This window comes from Sinocyclocheilus grahami, unplaced genomic scaffold (genome assembly GCF_001515645.1).
Source record: "Sinocyclocheilus grahami isolate Dianchi unplaced genomic scaffold, SAMN03320097.WGS_v1.1 scaffold461.1, whole genome shotgun sequence".
Lineage (NCBI taxonomy): Eukaryota > Metazoa > Chordata > Actinopteri > Cypriniformes > Cyprinidae > Sinocyclocheilus > Sinocyclocheilus grahami.
This window is the reverse complement of record NW_015505640.1, coordinates 474,040-492,820: the sequence shown is the minus strand read 5'-3', so window position 1 is coordinate 492,820 and position 18,781 is coordinate 474,040. Positions and strand designations below refer to the sequence as shown.

The window sequence follows — 18,781 nt, the reverse complement described above, 5'->3', positions numbered from 1 at the left end:
AAAAAAAATAAAATAAAATAAAAAAATTGATGTGTAGCAAAGTGTCCCATACTCGGAATTTGTGCTCTGCATTTAACCCATCCAAGTGCACACACACACCCACACCCGGAGCAGTGGGCAGCCATTTTTGCTGCGGCGCCCGTGGAGCAGTTGGGGGTTCGGTGCCTTGCTCAAGGGTCTCACCCTTGCTCTCTGGTCATTAACTTCCCCCACCTACTATCCCTGCTGGTACCGAGACTTGAACCTGCAACCTTTGGGTTGCACGTCCGACTGTCTAACCATTAGTAAAATTATAACCAAAATAAAAACCATTAACCAAAATAAATTTGCATACCTTTATATTGAATTTTTATGAATACATTTATATTTTACTTCAAAGCACTCTAGGCAGATATTTGACTACTGAAATATCTAAATCACCTGCTGTTTTGCTTCTCTCAGGATGACACATATACAGAAAGCTACATTAGCACTATCGGTGTGGACTTTAAAATAAGAACTATAGAATTAGATGGAAAGACCATCAAACTTCAAATCGTAAGTTCCTTTCTATCCTGTAATGAATGATTGTTTGTGAATAAGGTGACATGAATGGAATATACAAACGTGATTAAAGAAAAGTGAACACTTGATGTTTAGGTATCGTATTAATTGTTTAGGGACATTATCAGAGAGAGCAGGGTTATGTCACTGCTCTTATCGTGAATTTTCCTTGATCTTTTGATGTAAATTATATCAGAGAAAGACCTTTGTCTGCTAACTATTGAATAGGGCTGGGTTAACAGTATTGAGTACTTAATTAATTTTAATTTTGATGAACTGATATGAATTCTTACATCAAAATATGTGAACATAACTTCAGTAAACATTATTTTATGGCACTCCTTCCATCAAATAATCACAATAAGTTGTGTTACTTTTGATAAGAAACAAAGTCTCAGATTTCAAATTCTGTCAGTTTTGTCACAAAAGTGTTGTTAATTTTAACCTTTAATGTACTAACTAGGGGTTCCCTGTATAGTTTACAGCATCAGTTAAAGGGGTCCTATTATGCTCTTTTGCAAATCTTGATTTTGTTTTGGGGGTGTACTAGAACAGGCTCTCATATGGCGCTTTTCCACTGCGTGGTACGGCACGGTACGGTTCACTTTTGGGGGGTTTTCCACTGGGTACAGTACCTGGTACTTTTTTTTAGTACCACCTCGGTTGAGGTTCCAAGTGAACCGTACCGTTACCAAAACGTGACGTGTAAACTCTGCTGATCACGGATTGGCCGGAGAGAATCGTCATTCCCTGCGTCACTGAACTTGCAACACAAACACAACAGAACCGCTAGATTTAAATCAGCACAGCCAGCGAAGGATCAAACGCAACGGTTTTGAACGAGCGCACCTTTTTTATTTTTTTTACAACCAAAAAGTTTTGTTGTCTGTTGCGGAAGAACAGACGTTCCTCTCGTTGATAGTAGAGGAGCGGATCCAGCGAGAGCTTGATGGGGCGATGCGAAATAAAAAAGTTTTTCAGGAGTCGTGGTATATATATATATATACACACACACAGTGGGTACAGAAAGTATTCAGACCCCCTTAAATTTTTCACTCTTTGTTATATTGCAGCCATTTGCTAAAATCATTTAAGTTAATTTATTTTCCTCATTAATGTACACACAGCACCCCATATTGACAGAAAAACACAGAATTGTTGACATTTTTGCAGATTTATTAAAAAAGAAAAACTGAAATATCACATGGTGTGACACTCATATATTTAACTTTTTTTATATTGTTACTTTCATGATGTGAAAACACCTAAAAGGATGTCTCAGTGAAGACAGTGAACAGACCAGACGTTCACCTTCTCAGAGTCCTAATAATTCTCAAAAACGGCTTCTGTGGAGAAAGAGTGAGAATCTACTTGATGATGCTGCATTTTTAATAATCAAAAGAGGCTACAGTCAAGGTGACAACTGGAAGTTACATGTGAATAGTGAACTTTATATCATAGTGTTTACAATTCATTTCACAAGCTCTAACCATGTGATGACACTAGAGGGCACTATACATAATAGGAGATAATTTACCTGATGCTTCCTCAGATCTAGGGTCAGTGAGGCAGTCCATGGCTGACAGAATAGAGGTGAAAAGATACTCTGAATGAGTTTTCAGTGTGTGAGACTGCCTCTCTATCAGCATCAGTGTGTCTTTCAGAACTGAGGAATCAGGAAAAAAATATATTAGCAGCAGTATGAGAACAACTACAGACTAATAATGTGTTGACAAAAACCATGCTTGATGTGAATTCAGAAATGAAGCATGCTAGGCAACAGCACGGCTCCCTAAGTTAAGCATGCATGGCTGCATTCTCCAAGCAGAGCGTTTCCTGTTTCTGTCCGATGTAACTGAGTATTGGGTTATGTCTAAAACTGAAAAGCAGTATAGATACTTGTAGAAGTATACCAACTGATCAAGAAAAAAAGAGGGCATTATATATTTGCTTTGGAAGATAAAAAGATCTAATGTTTCAAATATAATTTCACCACTTCACAGCTCTGGAGCCACTACTGATGGTTCAGTAACAAAATGCAGCTTTTCCCTTCCATTCAAAGTAGTCATGCCAATTCAATATTCAGTACAGCAGCGGAATGGTAGAGATTTTTTAAATAATATTTTCTTATTGCATTATAGTTTGACAAAGGTAGTATGACTCACAAGGAGAGGCTGAATTCATGCAATGCAAAAGCATCTCTCCGGTCTGCAGAACATTTGCTGTGAGGGGCTTATGAGCCTGAACTTCTTCCTGAAAACTCTGAAAAATATTATGTGACACATTTATGTGCTTTTTGAATGAACTTCTTTTGTAATACAATTTTTAAATTGCTTATTGTTACAATAGATGCATGTGGTCTACCATTCAGAAATGTTAGGGTCGATAAGATTTTTATCTAAAGGGGAGGTCTAATGCTATTTCATACATTCTGACTTATTTACACTGTTAACGAGTTGGATTCTCATGATAAACATGGCCAAAGAAGAGCGCAGGCACAAATCAACCAGAGCTATAGCAAGAGCACTTCCATCAACATGCTTCATTCGGGTTACAGAAGTCATTGGCAGCGCTGGACAGGACTTGCTTGAGAAGGATTTGTCATTTTGTTTGTAGACCACAAAATCAACAATGTCACCAAAGAAGTGTGTTTTTGGTTGAGAAGGAAAGATAACCTTGTTCAGCTTCCCAAAATAACCTGGCGTTAAGAGAACAGTGGGTGCAGTGGGTTTTTTCGGGGCAGCAACAGAGTTATGCAAGTGGGTTTGTTTGTTCCTGGCATTTCGGTGACAATTGTGACCCTGGACCACAAAACCAGTCATAAGTTGCACGGGTATATTTTTAGCAATAGCCAACAATACATTGTATTGATCAAAATTATCGATTTTTCTTTTATGCCAACAATCATTAGGATATTAAGTAAAGATCATGTTCCATGAAGATATTTTGTAAATTTCCTACCGTAAATATATCAAAACTTTATTATCAGTAGTAATGTGCATTGCTAAGAACTTCATTTAGACAAATTTAAAGGCGATTTTCTCAATATTTAGATTTTTTTGCACCCTCAGATTCCAGATTTTCAAATAGTTGTATCTCGGCCAAATATTGTCCTATCCTAACAAACCATACATCAATGGTGCTTATTTATTCAGCTTTCAGATGATGTGCAAATCTCAATTTCAAAAAAATTATGCTTATGACTGGTTTTGTGGTCCATGGTCACAAATGTTTTATGAACAAATTAAATAAAATTTAAGTCAATAAATTTAGCTTTAGCTCCGCCCACGGCACGCCTCCAGGAGCTTGATTGTTTTCAGAGAGAAGTATATGTCTTTTATAAATCTGATAAAACTAAAGACTCTTCGGAGATATGAAGTACTCTATAGGTACTCAAGATTAACATGAGATTGGTAGAAACTGTGTGTGTGTTATGTCCCCTTTAAATGTTTTTGAAAGAAAAAACATCTCTTATGTTCACCAAAGCTGCATTATTTAACCAAAAATACAGTAAAACAATAATATTGTGAAATATTATTACAATTTAAATTAAGTGTTTTCTATTTTAATGGCAAAGCTGAATTTTCAGTAATTTTCATTACTCCAGTCTTCAGTGTCAGATGATCCTTCGGAAATAATTCTAATATGCTGATTTGGTGCTCAATAAATGTTTCTTTTATTATCAATGTTAAAAACAGCTGTGCTGCTTAATTTTTGTGGAATACATTGGTAAATTTTTTCAGGATACAGAACAGCATTTATTTGAAATATAAATTTGTAGCATTATAAATGCCTTTTGATACATTTGATACAATTTTTATACATTTAACACATCCTTGATGAACGAACATATTACCTTCTTTCAATAAACATGAATAAATAAATAAATACTACTACTAATAATAATAATAATCTTACTGACCCCAAACTTTGAATGTTAGTGTAGTTTACAAACCTTGTAATCAGCCAAGGAGGCTTTGACGCTTTCCAAGTCAACCATGGGAGGAGAAAGAACCTCTACTTTCTCTACCACCTTGTGCAGCCACTGAATCAGCTTTTCTAGGTTCGAGCAAAATGCCTATTGAGAAAGAATATAATAGTTCTCATAAATTCTCAGCCATCTCAGGACTTCACTATCACAACAGAAATTTCTACTCACCTGAATGTGCTGCATTAGTGACTCCTTGGTCTCATTTTCATTCTGGTCTGTTTGTATTGTCCTCTGAAGCTCTGACATTGACAGTCTGCTCAGCTGATCCATAACAGCTTCCACCTCCCTCAGGTTCCTCCTATTCATGTCTTGGTTAATCATTTGAATTCTGGAATCAGGCTTCTTTGCATTCTCTAAATGTGTAAGAGGAACTTCAGAAACAGATCCCCCTTCTGCTTCAACATCTTCATCGCCCTTTTCTTCCATGAATGGTTCCTGCTTTCCCACTTGAGCCGTTGGTGATCTGACTGAGGTGATCTTGTTCTCTGGGGATTCCCAGCTGGTGATGACCGTTTGGCTCATCTGGTTACTAATGTCCCTCAGCTGCTGTGAAAGCACATGAAGTTCTTGTAGCCGTTCTGGTAGGCGAAGGAACTCTTCGTCCAACTCGTCCTGCGAATCAGGACGAGGAAGGATGTGTGCTGAACTAATGAAAGTGGGGACAGGTCTGAACGTCGAGAAGATGCCAAATTTACGATAATGGCCCCCTGGCTTCCCATCGCAGTCCAGACTCTCAACTGACAAGCCAGCTTGGTCTAGTGAGGAGTACAGGCTACTGGACACGATGCCATCTAAAGACTTAGAATGTGGTTTGTTTAGAGCATAAAACTCAGTTGACTTTTGAGCTGTTCCTGGGCTACACCATTCCTGTCGAGTCTCTGTATAGGACAGGTCTAAACCGGACAGAGTGGAAGAGCGGTCCAACTCAATGCCTGAGTCTTGCAACAATGGATCGGCTCGCAAGAGAAGATCCACATCTGATGAACCCCATGTACCAGCCATGTTGGGTCTAAGAGGGTACGTGTAGTCCAGGAGCTCCTGGTACTCCTTTTCAGGATCCCAGCAGGAGGATTTGCGGTTTGGAGAGGGTGGCATAGTGTTGGGGATGGCACAGGCCCAATAGTTGGCCTGATACGGCGACATGTGTTTGAACCCATGTCGATGGTTCTTACTGTAAGACTGAGAAGATCCTGTGTTAAGAATAGAATCTCTTCTTCTGTCCATCATCTCACCTGTTCTTGTTTTTATCCTTCCAGTGAAATCAGATGTATGGTTGGACAAGTAAGAAGTGCTTCTAGGAGTGGATTGCACTGGGGGTGCTGTGAGGCTCAAAGAAGCTGAAAGTGGACTGGACAGACTGCGTTTGGTAGAGTTAAAAATAGGATCCTCATCACATGACCACAGTCTGAGGTCTGATATGCTCATGGTGGTATCCAGGTGTTCTCTAGATAATGGTAGGGAGGATTTATAATATGGAGAATCTTCTGGGATACTTCTGAATGACTGTTTAGACAGACTTTTGTCCTTTTCTTTAGGGGAATCAGCTTTGTAACTGATCTGAGGAAAAATAGACAAAAAGAGGTAATGGTTAATAGGAAATCCTGGGATGCAGACTAAAACATGACCAGGGAGCCATTGGCTCCTATAATTAAACAAGACTACCATTTCAAAAGTTTGATTCATAAGGTTTTATAAATTGGTTTATATGTTTTTGTGTTCACCACGGCTGCTTTTATTTTTTATTAAATATACAGTTAAAACCATAATATTGTGAAATATTATTACAATTTAAATTAATATATTTTAAAATGTATTCCTGTGATGGCAAATATGAATTTCCAGTCTTCAGTGTCACATGGTCCTTCAGAAATCATTCTAATATGATGATTTGGTGTTCAAAAACAATTTCTTATTATTATCAATGTTGATAACAGTTGCTTAATATTTTTATAAAACCAAAAATGACTCATGGTTCAGTAAGGGAGTCAGTTGTGGCTCAGTAAGAGCTCTGAATGATTAACTGACTAAATTAATCTGCTTTAAACCGCTAACTCACCAGAAAGTTCAACAGATTCATGCATCACACTGGCTCTTTAAAAACAGCTGGTTCATAAGAGTCAGTTGTTTTGTGAATCAGATTTCACAGCAGGAAACACTGTCTTGCACTCTAACAAGATGGTATCTGAATCCACATTTGGATGCACACAAAGCTTCCCAGTTGATTTTAAATTATTATTACAAACATTCTGCAACCACTTCAGATGCAAAATTCAGTACAAATTTGGAAATTCAGTAAAACATCCTAAGCAGCTCACTAAGACTTGTTTCATTAGATTCTTACCCTGTCTGAGTCTTCATGTGTAGATGAGTTCTTCAGGATGGGCACCTGACATTGTGTGGAGATCAATGGTTTTCTCATGATATAGAGGCTTTTGTCCGTCATATACCTGGAAACAGGTGCCATAGTGACCGTCTTTTTGCAGTCACTCCTCTCTTTGTCTGAGTCCTTGGCCTCCTGGACATTTGCAGGCCTTGTCCTCTCAACTGCCCTGTGACTGAGGGGTCTAGTGTGACCGCTGTGAATGAACTCCGGGATCCTGGTCTTCCACCTCCCATAGCTCTTGTTCTCCATTTGCGAGGAGGTGTCTGATAAGGCCTTGTCAACTCCGAGAGCCATAGCAACACCTCCAGATTCTGTGGTTCCTCATTTGGCCAGAGCAACAGCTAAAGGTCATAACCACACTGTGTATTAAACACTGCAAAGCAAAGGTTTGAATCACCACACAAGGCTCTGTGATAAGTGTCATCTAACATGATGCAGGGCTCATTTACTCTAATAGGGTTACTTCTGATCTGGGGCGGGTTGCGTAAACTGCTTAGACAAGTCTTAAAAGTTAGTCATCTAATTTCTTTTCTTCAAGACTTTTTAAAGTCAGTTACAAAAAGGTAGATTGGTCTAATGTGAATTCAAAAAGTAAGACTGATTACCCCTTGGCTAACTGCTAGTTGGTCAAACTAGTTTGTAAGACACAGTCTTAACAGCGTCTATGTTTATGCAACTGGCCCCTGGATAAGCAGTCTCATTAAGGCTGCATGTTCAGGCTTGCCTGAAATTCATGAATGCTCTTTGTCCATTTCCTAACTACAAAAGTACTACTACTGACAGATTTAATGAATGACTAAATATCATCTTTAAAAAAAAATCTTAAAGTAAAAATGTAATCAATTAAAATCAAGATTATAAATTAAATGTAATAATAAAAAACAATTTAGTAATTAAAAATAATATTTACTGTGGCAAAATGTAACATTTAGACTGTTATGATTATGTGTCAGATGAAGGCTGATAAATGCAACAGCATGCAGACAAAGCAGTTTCTTGTACTTCTCTGTGGAATACTAGACTGGATCTGCTTTTTGATTGGCTGATGCGCCTGGTTTCCATGGCAACCGAAAGAAAATGACATGTTACGAGAGGTGATCACGTGGGGGGTATTTAATATCATAGCCTGCCTGCAAACAAAGACAATCATGTGTCTTTTACACTGAACCCTCGCGGAGTTCCTTTTAATTTTAATATGACACATATTAAAACCGACACATGGCTGGTCTGTTACTGTTACTGACAGTTTGCAGAGCTATATGTATGAATTTGTTTACTTTGTATTGTAAAGCAAGGAAGCCAAACAGATTCTATCAATGAGTCGGATACCAAGTTGTTCTGAGACTGATCCTTGGGCTACAAACAGTGCGAAGCCTATAGAAAGTCATATAGGCTTGATTGACAGTTACCATGACAACATGATCATCAAACAATGTCTAAAGAAGGCAGGGTGTCTGCATTATACATTTCCTCTGAGAAACCGTAGAGGAATACGCTGTTAAATCAATTCAAATACAAAACACAACACAACGTACAGTTCACAATACAATATACAATCTGCTTGTTTTGTAAGTCACAACCTGCAACCGCTATACTAAAGTTCTCAGTGACTCTGTAATTAAACACTAACACAAAGATAGGCTACTAGAGGAAACAGTGTGTCTTCAACATAAGCGCTCCATTGAACAGTTCTAGGATTTAATAATGCAAGGAAAGCTAAAGGTATGCAAAAATAAGAACAAGAATGACAAACATGCACACTGAGGATACGTGGCCTGAGAAAGCTATTTATAGTGAATTAGTGAATAACTTTCCTGAACGGAAAATGTTCGTAGAAAGTACAATTATTCTTGAGTTACATATGCATCAATAATGAATGACAGATTGTTTCACGACAAGCAGCAGCACACAAAGTGATTAATGCTAAGCTATTATGTTTCAGCCAGGAATATGAATCTGTCACACCTCTGTCGACATCACTTTCACTTTGCTTTCATAGCTGAACATCCTGCATGAATTGATCTTAAACTGTGTTTACGTACCGGGTTTGGCTAAGGAAAATCCCTCGGCAGCTCCACGAACTATGTTCTTATAATTTAGAGATACAATACGATTAATAAAACACTGATGTTGTGGAATCCAAGCGGTGGAGGAAACGGTTCATAACACAGAGGCGGGTCAAGCAGCGCAAGACAAACAATGTCTAAAGAAGGCAGGGTGTCTGCATTATACATTTCCTCTGAGAAACCGTAGAGGAATACGCTGTTAAATCAATTCAAATACAAAACACAACACAACGTACAGTTCACAATACAATATACAATCTGCTTGTTTTGTAAGTCACAACCTGCAACCGCTATACTAAAGTTCTCAGTGACTCTGTAATTAAACACTAACACAAAGATAGGCTACTAGAGGAAACAGTGTGTCTTCAACATAAGCGCTCCATTGAACAGTTCTAGGATTTAATAATGCAAGGAAAGCTAAAGGTATGCAAAAATAAGAACAAGAATGACAAACATGCACACTGAGGATACGTGGCCTGAGAAAGCTATTTATAGTGAATTAGTGAATAACTTTCCTGAACGGAAAATGTTCGTAGAAAGTACAATTATTCTTGAGTTACATATGCATCAATAATGAATGACAGATTGTTTCACGACAAGCAGCAGCACACAAAGTGATTAATGCTAAGCTATTATGTTTCAGCCAGGAATATGAATCTGTCACACCTCTGTCGACATCACTTTCACTTTGCTTTCATAGCTGAACATCCTGCATGAATTGATCTTAAACTGTGTTTACGTACCGGGTTTGGCTAAGGAAAATCCCTCGGCAGCTCCACGAACTATGTTCTTATAATTTAGAGATACAATACGATTAATAAAACACTGATGTTGTGGAATCCAAGCGGTGGAGGAAACGGTTCATAACACAGAGGCGGGTCAAGCAGCGCAAGACTGTCGCTTCCAGCCAATAGAGACATTAAAACTGCACGAGCCATAGTCCAGTCACACCGGCTCGAGTTTCATATTAATACGCATGCGCATGATAATTGCCTGTTATTTGGGGGGACACACTGGTTGAGATCATAGAACGTTTATTAAAGTTTTTTCATGCTCTTTATTCAGTCATGTAACTGCTGCTGAAACAGCACCTTGTCACGCCTTGCTTGTTACATTTCTCAGCGCTGGTCGTAAAAGACAAATTACAGTCGTTTGTGATTATAGAATGAGGATTTAAAAATAATTGAATAGAAATATAAACATATATAATAATTATAAATTATAAACATATAAATCCTTGCAATTATATTAAAGATTACATATGTTGAATAAAGATTTAAATAATTATCTACACGTTTAGTGTACAAAAGTCTCCAGTGAGGAAAAAAGCGACTTGCTTATTAGCCCCTAAGCGCCCCTGGATGACTTTGTGTCCACTCAGGAAACAGTTCTATTATTATTAGTTACCAAAAAATAACTATCCCCAAACGTAGGAATAGGCCTATGTATTCAATGTAATGTAGATCTTATTAGATTATCATAACAATGCAACATGTAAATCAGAGACACAAATGCTTATGATTTATAGTAAGCAGAGACACAGAGTAACAAAATAACATACAGTTAAAAGAGAGTGGAAAAATACAAGGAGAAAATGCATATTAAACACACTAATCAAGTGCTAATTAACAGCTTAGTTCATGTAAACCCTTTAACATCTGAATCTTTTTACAAAAGGCTAAACAATTAGAATAAATTAAACTCATTCATACTTATCAAATTGTCGTTTAAAATCATTTACTTCTTAGCTAATGGCCAAACTTAAAAGTTGGGCATAAAATGTACAAAAAGTCAAGACAAAGTCAGTGTTTATATTTCCCCTGACCACTAGGTGTCACCAGATACCACGTTCTTGGGTCAACAGCATGTATTTGTAATGTAGACAAGAGAATGGAGGAGGTCTATCAGGAAATGTTTGCCCTCCAGTGTGTCTTTCATCATCAGGTTCAGTATCACCTGTGACCCTGAGTTTTGTTTCAATCTTTTGAGCTTGACGTTCACTTCAAATTTGAAAGTTCACCAGATTTGAAAGTACTAAAACCATAAAGCACAAGCTCTGAATCTGCTAGAATTCACAGGAGTATTTCACAGTTTTGATATAGTCCCCAATAAATCTTTGGACTATACCACAATGCAACAGGATTTGCCATTAGAGACAAATATTTACAGCAAATACTTACCGGTCAATCTTCAAAATAGTAAATGTTTCATACAGTCAGTTAAAATATAGCAAACAAACAGAGCAAGAGGTCAGTCTGAATGATTTTCATTACTATCCATCTCTTCACTAGACATCTGCTTGCAGACTGGACATGTTCCCTTTTAGACTTTGCACATAATCTGGGAAATGTTCCCAAACACAAAAACCGATAATAAGAAATCATTTTGGCACAACTGGATAAGATTATCATAACAGAACCTGTTCTTCTCTCAAGTACTTCAAACTAAATGTAAAACAGCAAACTGACCATTAATGTTCCATTCACAGACTTGAATAAACTTTATATTTGACGTAAACTTCACACTGGTGGAGACATCATGTCTATAGTGGTTTTTAAAAGAGTGAGAAAGATTAAAGAAGAAAGAGATGAAAGACCACAGTCAACACTTTACAGTACAGACTCCACACCGTCCTTGTCGTCGAGTGTTTCACGTGAGGAACTGTCTCCTTGGTTCTGGCATGTGACGAGAGGGGAGGTCTCCTCTTCTGCTTTGACATTAGCCACAACCTCCACCTTCACCTCCTCCAGTTCTTGCTCCTCTTGATGCTGCTCCTGTTGTCTTTGTTTCTTCATCTCTTGCTCATTGATGTGGTGAAGAATGCCAGCACCAAGTGCATCTCCCTCCACATTCACAACGGTGGTGGTGCGGTCTCTGATCACACATCAGACACAGTTTGTTAACACAACAGATTACTTAAGGGCTACATTTTTTTAAAACTGTATGTATATATTGTACGAATAAAGCCTAATTTTAATGTTTTTGATTCTGATAAGAAGCTTTAAAAGGTTCTTATGAAGCTTTACACAAAAATAGGCTGCAAAGCTATCAGAATGATATGTTGGGAGTGTGCATTATATACGTTTTTTTCTATTTATGTATATATAAAAATATTTATTTTATATTTGTTTATTTTACATTTTATACTATTACATATACTGTATACACACCACTACTCAAAAGTTTGGGTTCAGTTAGGGTGACCATGTGAAGCTTTACACAAAAATAGGCTGCAAAGCTATCAGAATGATATGTTGGGAGTGTGCATTATATACGTTTTTTTCTATTTATGTATATATATAAAAATATTTATTTTATATTTGTTTATTTTACATTTTATACTATTACATATACTGTATACACACCACTACTCAAAAGTTTGGGTTCAGTTAGGGTGACCATACATCCTCTTTTTCCTGGACATGTCCTCAGACCTAAAAAATGCATCCGGCCAGGATTTCTAAATCGCCCAAATTGTCCGGGATTCAGCCTTTGCTTTCTACAGTCGCCATTCATTGTGTGCGTTTTTGTAGATCCCTGCGAGGGACTGTTCTCTTAATCCTGATCCCACTGAATTTCTGACCATTATCGCTCTGTGTAAAGGAAGATCAGATATTTGTCAATGAGCTCAGGGTCTGTTGAGCAGCAAATCCTCCAGCATGGTCTGTCAGCCATCTCTCCTCTCAACCCGTGATCAGTGAAATCGGACTCCTGCAGCTGGTGTTGAATGCAGGGTTGTCAAGTCCACGTTTTTTTCCCCAGATGGAATTGGGCTACTTTTAAACTGTTGCCATGGGTTGATTTTCCCCCGTGGGTTAAAGGTTTGCATTCTACCTAAAACTGTGCTGTTAAGTTTTGTGAAGGAGGGCCACTGGTAGGAAGCTTTTTAGCTGTGTTGATCAATATGCATAACAGTGACTGTAAAATATGTATTTTTGGTATGGAAGTTACATATTTTGAGTTTTGACTTTGGACGCTACTTTGGGCACTACTTTAACCACCAACCAACTGTCCTCTTTTTGGAAAACTAAAATATGGTCACCATAGTTCAGTAAGATTTTTAAACGTTTATTTATAGAAGTCTCTTATACTCACCAAGGCTGCATTTATTTAATCAAAAGTAAAAACAGTAATGTTTTGAAATATTATTACAGTTTACGACAGCTATTTTTTTGTTTTCTATTTAATATATTTTAAAATATAATTTATTCCTGACAAAGTTGAATATTCAGCAGACATTACTTCAGTCTTAAGTGTCACAGGATCCACCGAAATCATTTTAATATACTGATTTGGTGCTCAAGAACCATTTATTTCCAATATCAGTGTTGAAAACAATTGTGCTGCTTAATATTTTTGTGAAAAAAAAAGTTTTTCAGGACCCTAAAACCTAAACCTTATGTATTAATTGTGATTAATAAAACAACAACAACAACAACATTTAAATAGTTAAAAATACATTTAAAAAATTTAATTATTAATATATATCTCCTGTCCAGTAAATTTGACGATGATATGGCGACTCAATAACACTCAGCTAATATTGATATATGAGATTATATGAGATACACAATTAATCAATATATCATAGGCCTATATTAATAATTTATTGATACTGAATAATAAGAAGAAGCTGTCTTACACAATCCAGTCCACAGCCAACATGAGCGACAGGTCATGGGTAGGCAGACCAATGGCCTCCAGAATGATAGCGATGGTGATGATCCCTCCAGCTGGAATACCTGCTGCTCCCACACTGGAGGCGGTGGCTGTCACCCTTTGAATAAGCAAATAAGCAATCATTTAGCAGATGCTTTATCCAAAGTGATTAACAGCTCACTTATTACAGAAACAAATTCCCTGGAGATAAGTGCCATGATTCTAAAAGCCAGAATGCTGATAGCTCATATTTATCATCATCCAAACCTCCATCAGAGCCTCAGGTCTGCATCGCTCGCTACACACTCAACAGCGTAACCTGCCACACTGGGACAGGCTCCAGAAAGTGAGTGTGTGTTGCTTGTAAATTTAGATCAAGCTTAGCATCTCTGCCTTGTTTAGATATAGAGCACATATCGAATGTAACCAGAATAGATACAAGAATGTTCTGGGGATCTATCAATACTGAAAAATCTGAAAAAAAGGCCTCATAGAGATGTACACTCACAGGATTGTGAAGATCTGGCCTGCGTTGAGTTCAACGTTGTTGAGCTGGGCAATAAACACAGCCGCAACGCACTGGAAAATGGCTGCTCCATCCATGTTAACAGTGGCTCCAATCGGTAAAATGAATCGACTGATTCGTTTGTCAACACCGTTGTTCTCCTCCACACACTTCATCATGGTGGGCAGTGTCGCTGAGCTGCACATGCACAAAAAACAGACAGGGTTTGAGTATGTAATGGCAAAATAGATGTGGAAAAAAATTATAACTACATTTTAATGACATAACTTTGAATCAGTGATATTTTTGTATTATTTATATCCTATTGATGTTTTGATGTAGTTTTCATTTCTATATTTTCTGTTATTTTCATTTTAATTTTAGTTTAGGTTTTAGTAATTTTGTTATGTACTTTTGTTAATTTATTTTCTATTAAGATTTCTTTTAAGTTTTAATATATTTTTATTTTGGTTTTAGCAATTTTAGTACTTCAGCTTAAACTTATTAGTTTAAGTTAATTCAATTAAATTCATTTCAAGTTTATTTGTGTAGCGCTTTTCCCAATACAAATCATTGCAAAGCAGCTTTACAGGAAATTCAGTTTCTACAATATATTTAGTAGTAGCTTGTCAGTGGTGACTATGTCAAATTGATGTACATATGGCAGAAATGTATGGTAAAATTTAGTTAATGACATAATCAAACAGACGATGAACACTATTAACAGCAATGATTATATGTTGCAATCAAACTTGTGATCAAAATTTGGTAGTTTATGTTGTTTCAGGGTTGGCATCATCTGAGGTCTTCTGAGGGGTTGGCATCATCTCGGTCTTTGTAAGGGCTGGATCCAGACTAAAGCTTGTGTAATTCCTAGTTACCACGGTATGTCAACACAACATTTCTATTTGTCGTTTAAGGTTTTAAGTTGAAGTTTTTCATCTAATATTTATATTTTATTTTATTTCAGCTATATTTTTTTATAGTTTTATTGAACAATTACAGCATTGCTTTGGATTGGTCCAAAAGGGCTGAGACTGCAAATAAACCATCAAAATATGGAAAAGACATTCAAGACTCTTATTTTGTCAATCTGATTATGGGCCCTTTGCCAACAAATCAACGTTTTTGCATTTCAGCAACACTTCTAAAGATTTAGCAAGACTAGTAGTTCCAGGGAAAAAAGGAAACAAAGCTTTTTAGTCACATTCTGGAGGCCAAATTGTCCTGCTTATAGGACTTCAGAAATACTCCTGAGTGTAGAAATATAACAAATTACCTGGAGCAGGTAGCAAAGGCAGTGGTAAAAGGTGTGATGAGGCCAGACAGGAAACTGAAGGGGTTTGCACGAGTGAACCCAAAGTAGATAAGTGGTAAGACGATGCCACCATGGATGATGTGGCCCAGGATAGAGGCAAAAATGTACTTCCCCAAACTAGTGACCAGCAGAACCACATCTTCCATCTCCACAATCTTACTGCCAACCAAGAACATGATGCCAAAAGGCACATACCTGAAGGACAAAACAACAGAATGTATCATACATGATATGCATGGTACAACTTAGGTTTTATAAGGTATAAAATGATAAATGTTAAATATTATAGACAGACAGATAGATAGATAGATAGACCTAGGTCATCCTAGGTGTATATGACTTTCTTCTTTCAGAGTTATATTAAAAATTGTCTTTGATCTTTCAAGCTGTTTCATGGCACTCAGCGGGTGTTGCATTGCTTCAATCCAAAAGAAATTATATAAAAAGCGCCCATCCATAAAAAAAAGCTCACATGGCTCCGGAGGGTGAACAAAGGCCTTCTGTAGCAAATCGATGCGTTTTTGTAAGAAAAATATCCATATTAAAAACGTAATAATGACTTTAATGCAGCTTGAGACAATTTTTTTTTATGGATGGGCGCTTTTTATTTAATCTCCACAATCTTACTGCCAACCAAGAACATGATGCCAAAAGGCACATACCTGAAGGACAAAACAACAGAATGTATCATACATGATATGCATGGTACAACTTAGGTTTTATAAGGTATAAAATGATAAATGTTAAATATTATAGACAGACAGATAGATAGATAGATAGACCTAGGTCATCCTAGGTGTATATGACTTTCTTCTTTCAGAGTTATATTAAAAATTGTCTTTGATCTTTCAAGCTGTTTCATGGAACTCAGCGGGTGTTGCATTGCTTCAATCCAAAAGAAATTATATAAAAAGCGCCCATCCATAAAAAAAAGCTCACATGGCTCCGGAGGGTGAACAAAGGCCTTCTGTAGCAAATCGATGCGTTTTTGTAAGAAAAATATCCATATTAAAAACGTAATAATGACTTTAATGCAGCTTGAGACAATTTTTTTTTATGGATGGGCGCTTTTTATTTAACTTTTGTACTGATGCACGCAACACCCGCTGAGTGCCATGAAACAGCTTGAAAGATTAAAGACAATTTTTAATATAACTCTGAAAGAAGAAAGTCATATACACCTAGGATGACTTGAGGGTGAGTAATTTATGGACTAATTTTCATTTTTGGGTGAACTAACCCTTTAATTTCCCATAATCCTTTGCCCGGACACATCCACACTCATTGTTTGCAACTGCCTGGTTAACCCTGTCTGCTCACCCTATATAAGCCTGGTTCATTTTGTCATTCATTGTTAAGTCTTGTATGTGTCTACACTGCATTTCTATGCCTCGTTGCCTGGTTCTCCTGTGTCTTGGTTCCTGGTTTTGTTTCCTTGTCTGTCTTTGGATTACCCTTTGCCTGTGTTTGTGCCCTGTTGCTATTGTTTGGACTGATTGCCTGTGTTATGACCTTAACCTGTTTTTGAACTTTGATTGTGGAATACCGCTTTAATAAATTCTGCATTTGGTTCCTCAACCTTCATGTCCCTGTGCAGTTTTATGACAGAGGTATGGGATGGAGTGCCCTCTGATGGTTATCAAGGGCACTTCAGCTGGTGATTGTGACTATTATATTATATTATTGGATTAGATGTCAATTTGATCAAAGGTCTTTACTTACCACATGATCCAGGACACCAGTACCATGGTGGCTTCATTGAAGGCATTGAAAAAGCGAATGAGCTCCTCTCCTTCTGCCCCAAGCTTTCTCAAAGCAACTCCAAAAACCATAGCAAAGAGAACAAGGCCCAAAATATTCATTCCATCGGCATCTGCTCCATAGGGAACCTGAAAATCACCATAACATATTTGTCTTTGGCTTACATAATTGGACAATCAAATGTTATGATATTGCCATTCACAGTTGGGTCAAAGGTGAACAATGCAATAGCAAACTAAATTAGAAGTTGACCAAACAAAATGACCAAACAAAACCAAGCAACAAAATGTGACATTAATGTGCTCTGATAAATGCTGATTTTGCTAATTGACCTATATTAACTATTTTTCCCACTCATATTCCCTGTCACTGAACTTGATATGACCGTGCAAGAACAAGTGACTTTCAAAAGACGAAATGTGATGAAGCTTGGCTCTCAGACAAACTTTCGCTCAGCGGTGGAGGCAGTGGTGTGATGAAGATCTGATGGGACTGAGCTATCGTTCAACTGAATCCTGCTCTTGTTCTGGGCTTTATCGCACATCCAGGCATGGCTCATCACTTGGCACACAGTACTGGTTGTTCTGTAAGTCCTACTTAAGCAATTATGGACCTCAAGCGTTCTGAGGGATTGCCCACAATATTTGCCCATGCATCAGCAGATATGAGATATTTCAGCTGAGCCAGGATGTAACGAAGACCCAATTATACATAGTGTAGTTCAGATGTGAAACAACTGTGTTAAAGGGGTCATATGATGCGATTTCATTTTTTCCTTTCTCTTTGGAGTGTTACAAACTCTTGGTGCATAAAGAAGATCTGTAAAGTTGCAAAGACTAGAGTCTCAAATCCAAAGAGATATTCTTTATAAAAGTTAAGAGTCAGCCACATCTACCTAAAATGGCTCGTTCGAACACACCCCCACATATCTACCTCCCTATGTGGGAAGATTTGCATAGCGCCGCCAAAATGTTCACGCAAAAAAAGAAGGCGTAACTTTTATTCTCACTGTAGTATTGTTGCCGTTGCCGCCATGTCCTGAAGATGCTGTGTGCTTCGTTGTGAAAGCGAAACTACTTTGTTTGGTCTTTCAAAAGAGGACGATATCCGCTTCGTCATGCCTGGAGCTGATCTGTGCTGGTCGCTGAGGAAATACATCAACTTAGTGCTGTGGATCGCCAGATCGGCTTTCACCGTTTTCACCGCTCCTTCGCCGGGACCGCCGTTCTCGACCCCGCCGCCTCAGTTCACTCTTGCCCGGCTTAGCGTGAGGCTTTCGCTCACGCTAGGCCACTGTGATTTTTGTTGTGAAAGCGAAACTACTTTGTTTGGTCTTTCAAAAGAGGACGATATCCGCTTCGTCATGCCTGGAGCTGATCTGTGCTGGTCGCTGAGGAAATACGTCAACTTAGTGCTGTGGATCGCCGGCACATTTTATGGAGGACTGTTTACTGATCCCGGTAGAGCAGACTACAATGCCGACTGTTCTGACTCACAGACTGTAAGTACGTTTTCATTTAAAGGATTTGCCACTGATGATTCAAACGCGAGTTTT

At 37.7% G+C, this 18,781-nt stretch overlaps 2 protein-coding genes across 3 annotated transcripts in view; both read right to left on the bottom strand.

Annotated features, from left to right (window-relative positions):
- Nucleotides 1-1,789: 1,789 nt before the first annotated feature.
- Nucleotides 1,790-9,057, bottom strand: LOC107552940 (centrosomal protein of 68 kDa-like). Of its 2 annotated transcripts, none has more exons than XM_016234993.1 (7): nucleotides 8,960-9,057; nucleotides 6,876-7,290; nucleotides 4,703-6,091; nucleotides 4,499-4,621; nucleotides 2,709-2,805; nucleotides 2,081-2,209; nucleotides 1,790-1,889 (listed from the first exon to the last, which is right to left on the bottom strand). In XM_016234993.1, exons 2-7 carry the CDS (start codon nucleotides 7,209-7,211, stop codon nucleotides 1,867-1,869), a joined length of 2,097 nt encoding a protein of 698 aa, XP_016090479.1. In that variant the 5' UTR covers nucleotides 7,212-7,290; nucleotides 8,960-9,057; the 3' UTR covers nucleotides 1,790-1,866. The 2 variants fall into 2 exon arrangements, with proteins under 2 accessions (XP_016090479.1, XP_016090478.1); XM_016234992.1 differs by having other exon boundaries at nucleotides 6,876-7,258.
- Nucleotides 9,058-10,493: 1,436 nt separating this feature from the next.
- slc1a4 (solute carrier family 1 member 4) overlaps nucleotides 10,494-18,781 on the bottom strand; it is an 11,701-nt gene continuing 3,413 nt past the window's right edge. The window contains exons 3-7 of the mRNA XM_016234994.1: nucleotides 17,188-17,354; nucleotides 15,427-15,660; nucleotides 14,151-14,345; nucleotides 13,626-13,760; nucleotides 10,494-11,857 (exon numbers count right to left, since the gene is read on the bottom strand). Coding sequence (XP_016090480.1) covers nucleotides 11,593-11,857; nucleotides 13,626-13,760; nucleotides 14,151-14,345; nucleotides 15,427-15,660; nucleotides 17,188-17,354 — 996 coding nt within the window. The 3' untranslated portion in view covers nucleotides 10,494-11,592. The remainder of the gene's footprint in view (nucleotides 11,858-13,625; nucleotides 13,761-14,150; nucleotides 14,346-15,426; nucleotides 15,661-17,187; nucleotides 17,355-18,781) is intronic.

Bases quoted from the DNA above. Each gene is read 5' to 3' on its own strand.
- LOC107552940 (XM_016234993.1), bottom strand. From the start codon at position 7,211: ATGGCTCTCGGAGTTGACAAGGCCTTATCAGACACCTCCTCGCAAATG. The intron at 4,622-4,702 runs GTGAGTAGAAAT...CTTTCTCAATAG, and splicing joins CACTAATGCAGCACATTCAG to GCATTTTGCTCGAACCTAGA. The intron at 1,890-2,080 runs GTAAATTATCTC...CTTTCTCCACAG, and splicing joins TAGATCTGAGGAAGCATCAG to AAGCCGTTTTTGAGAATTAT.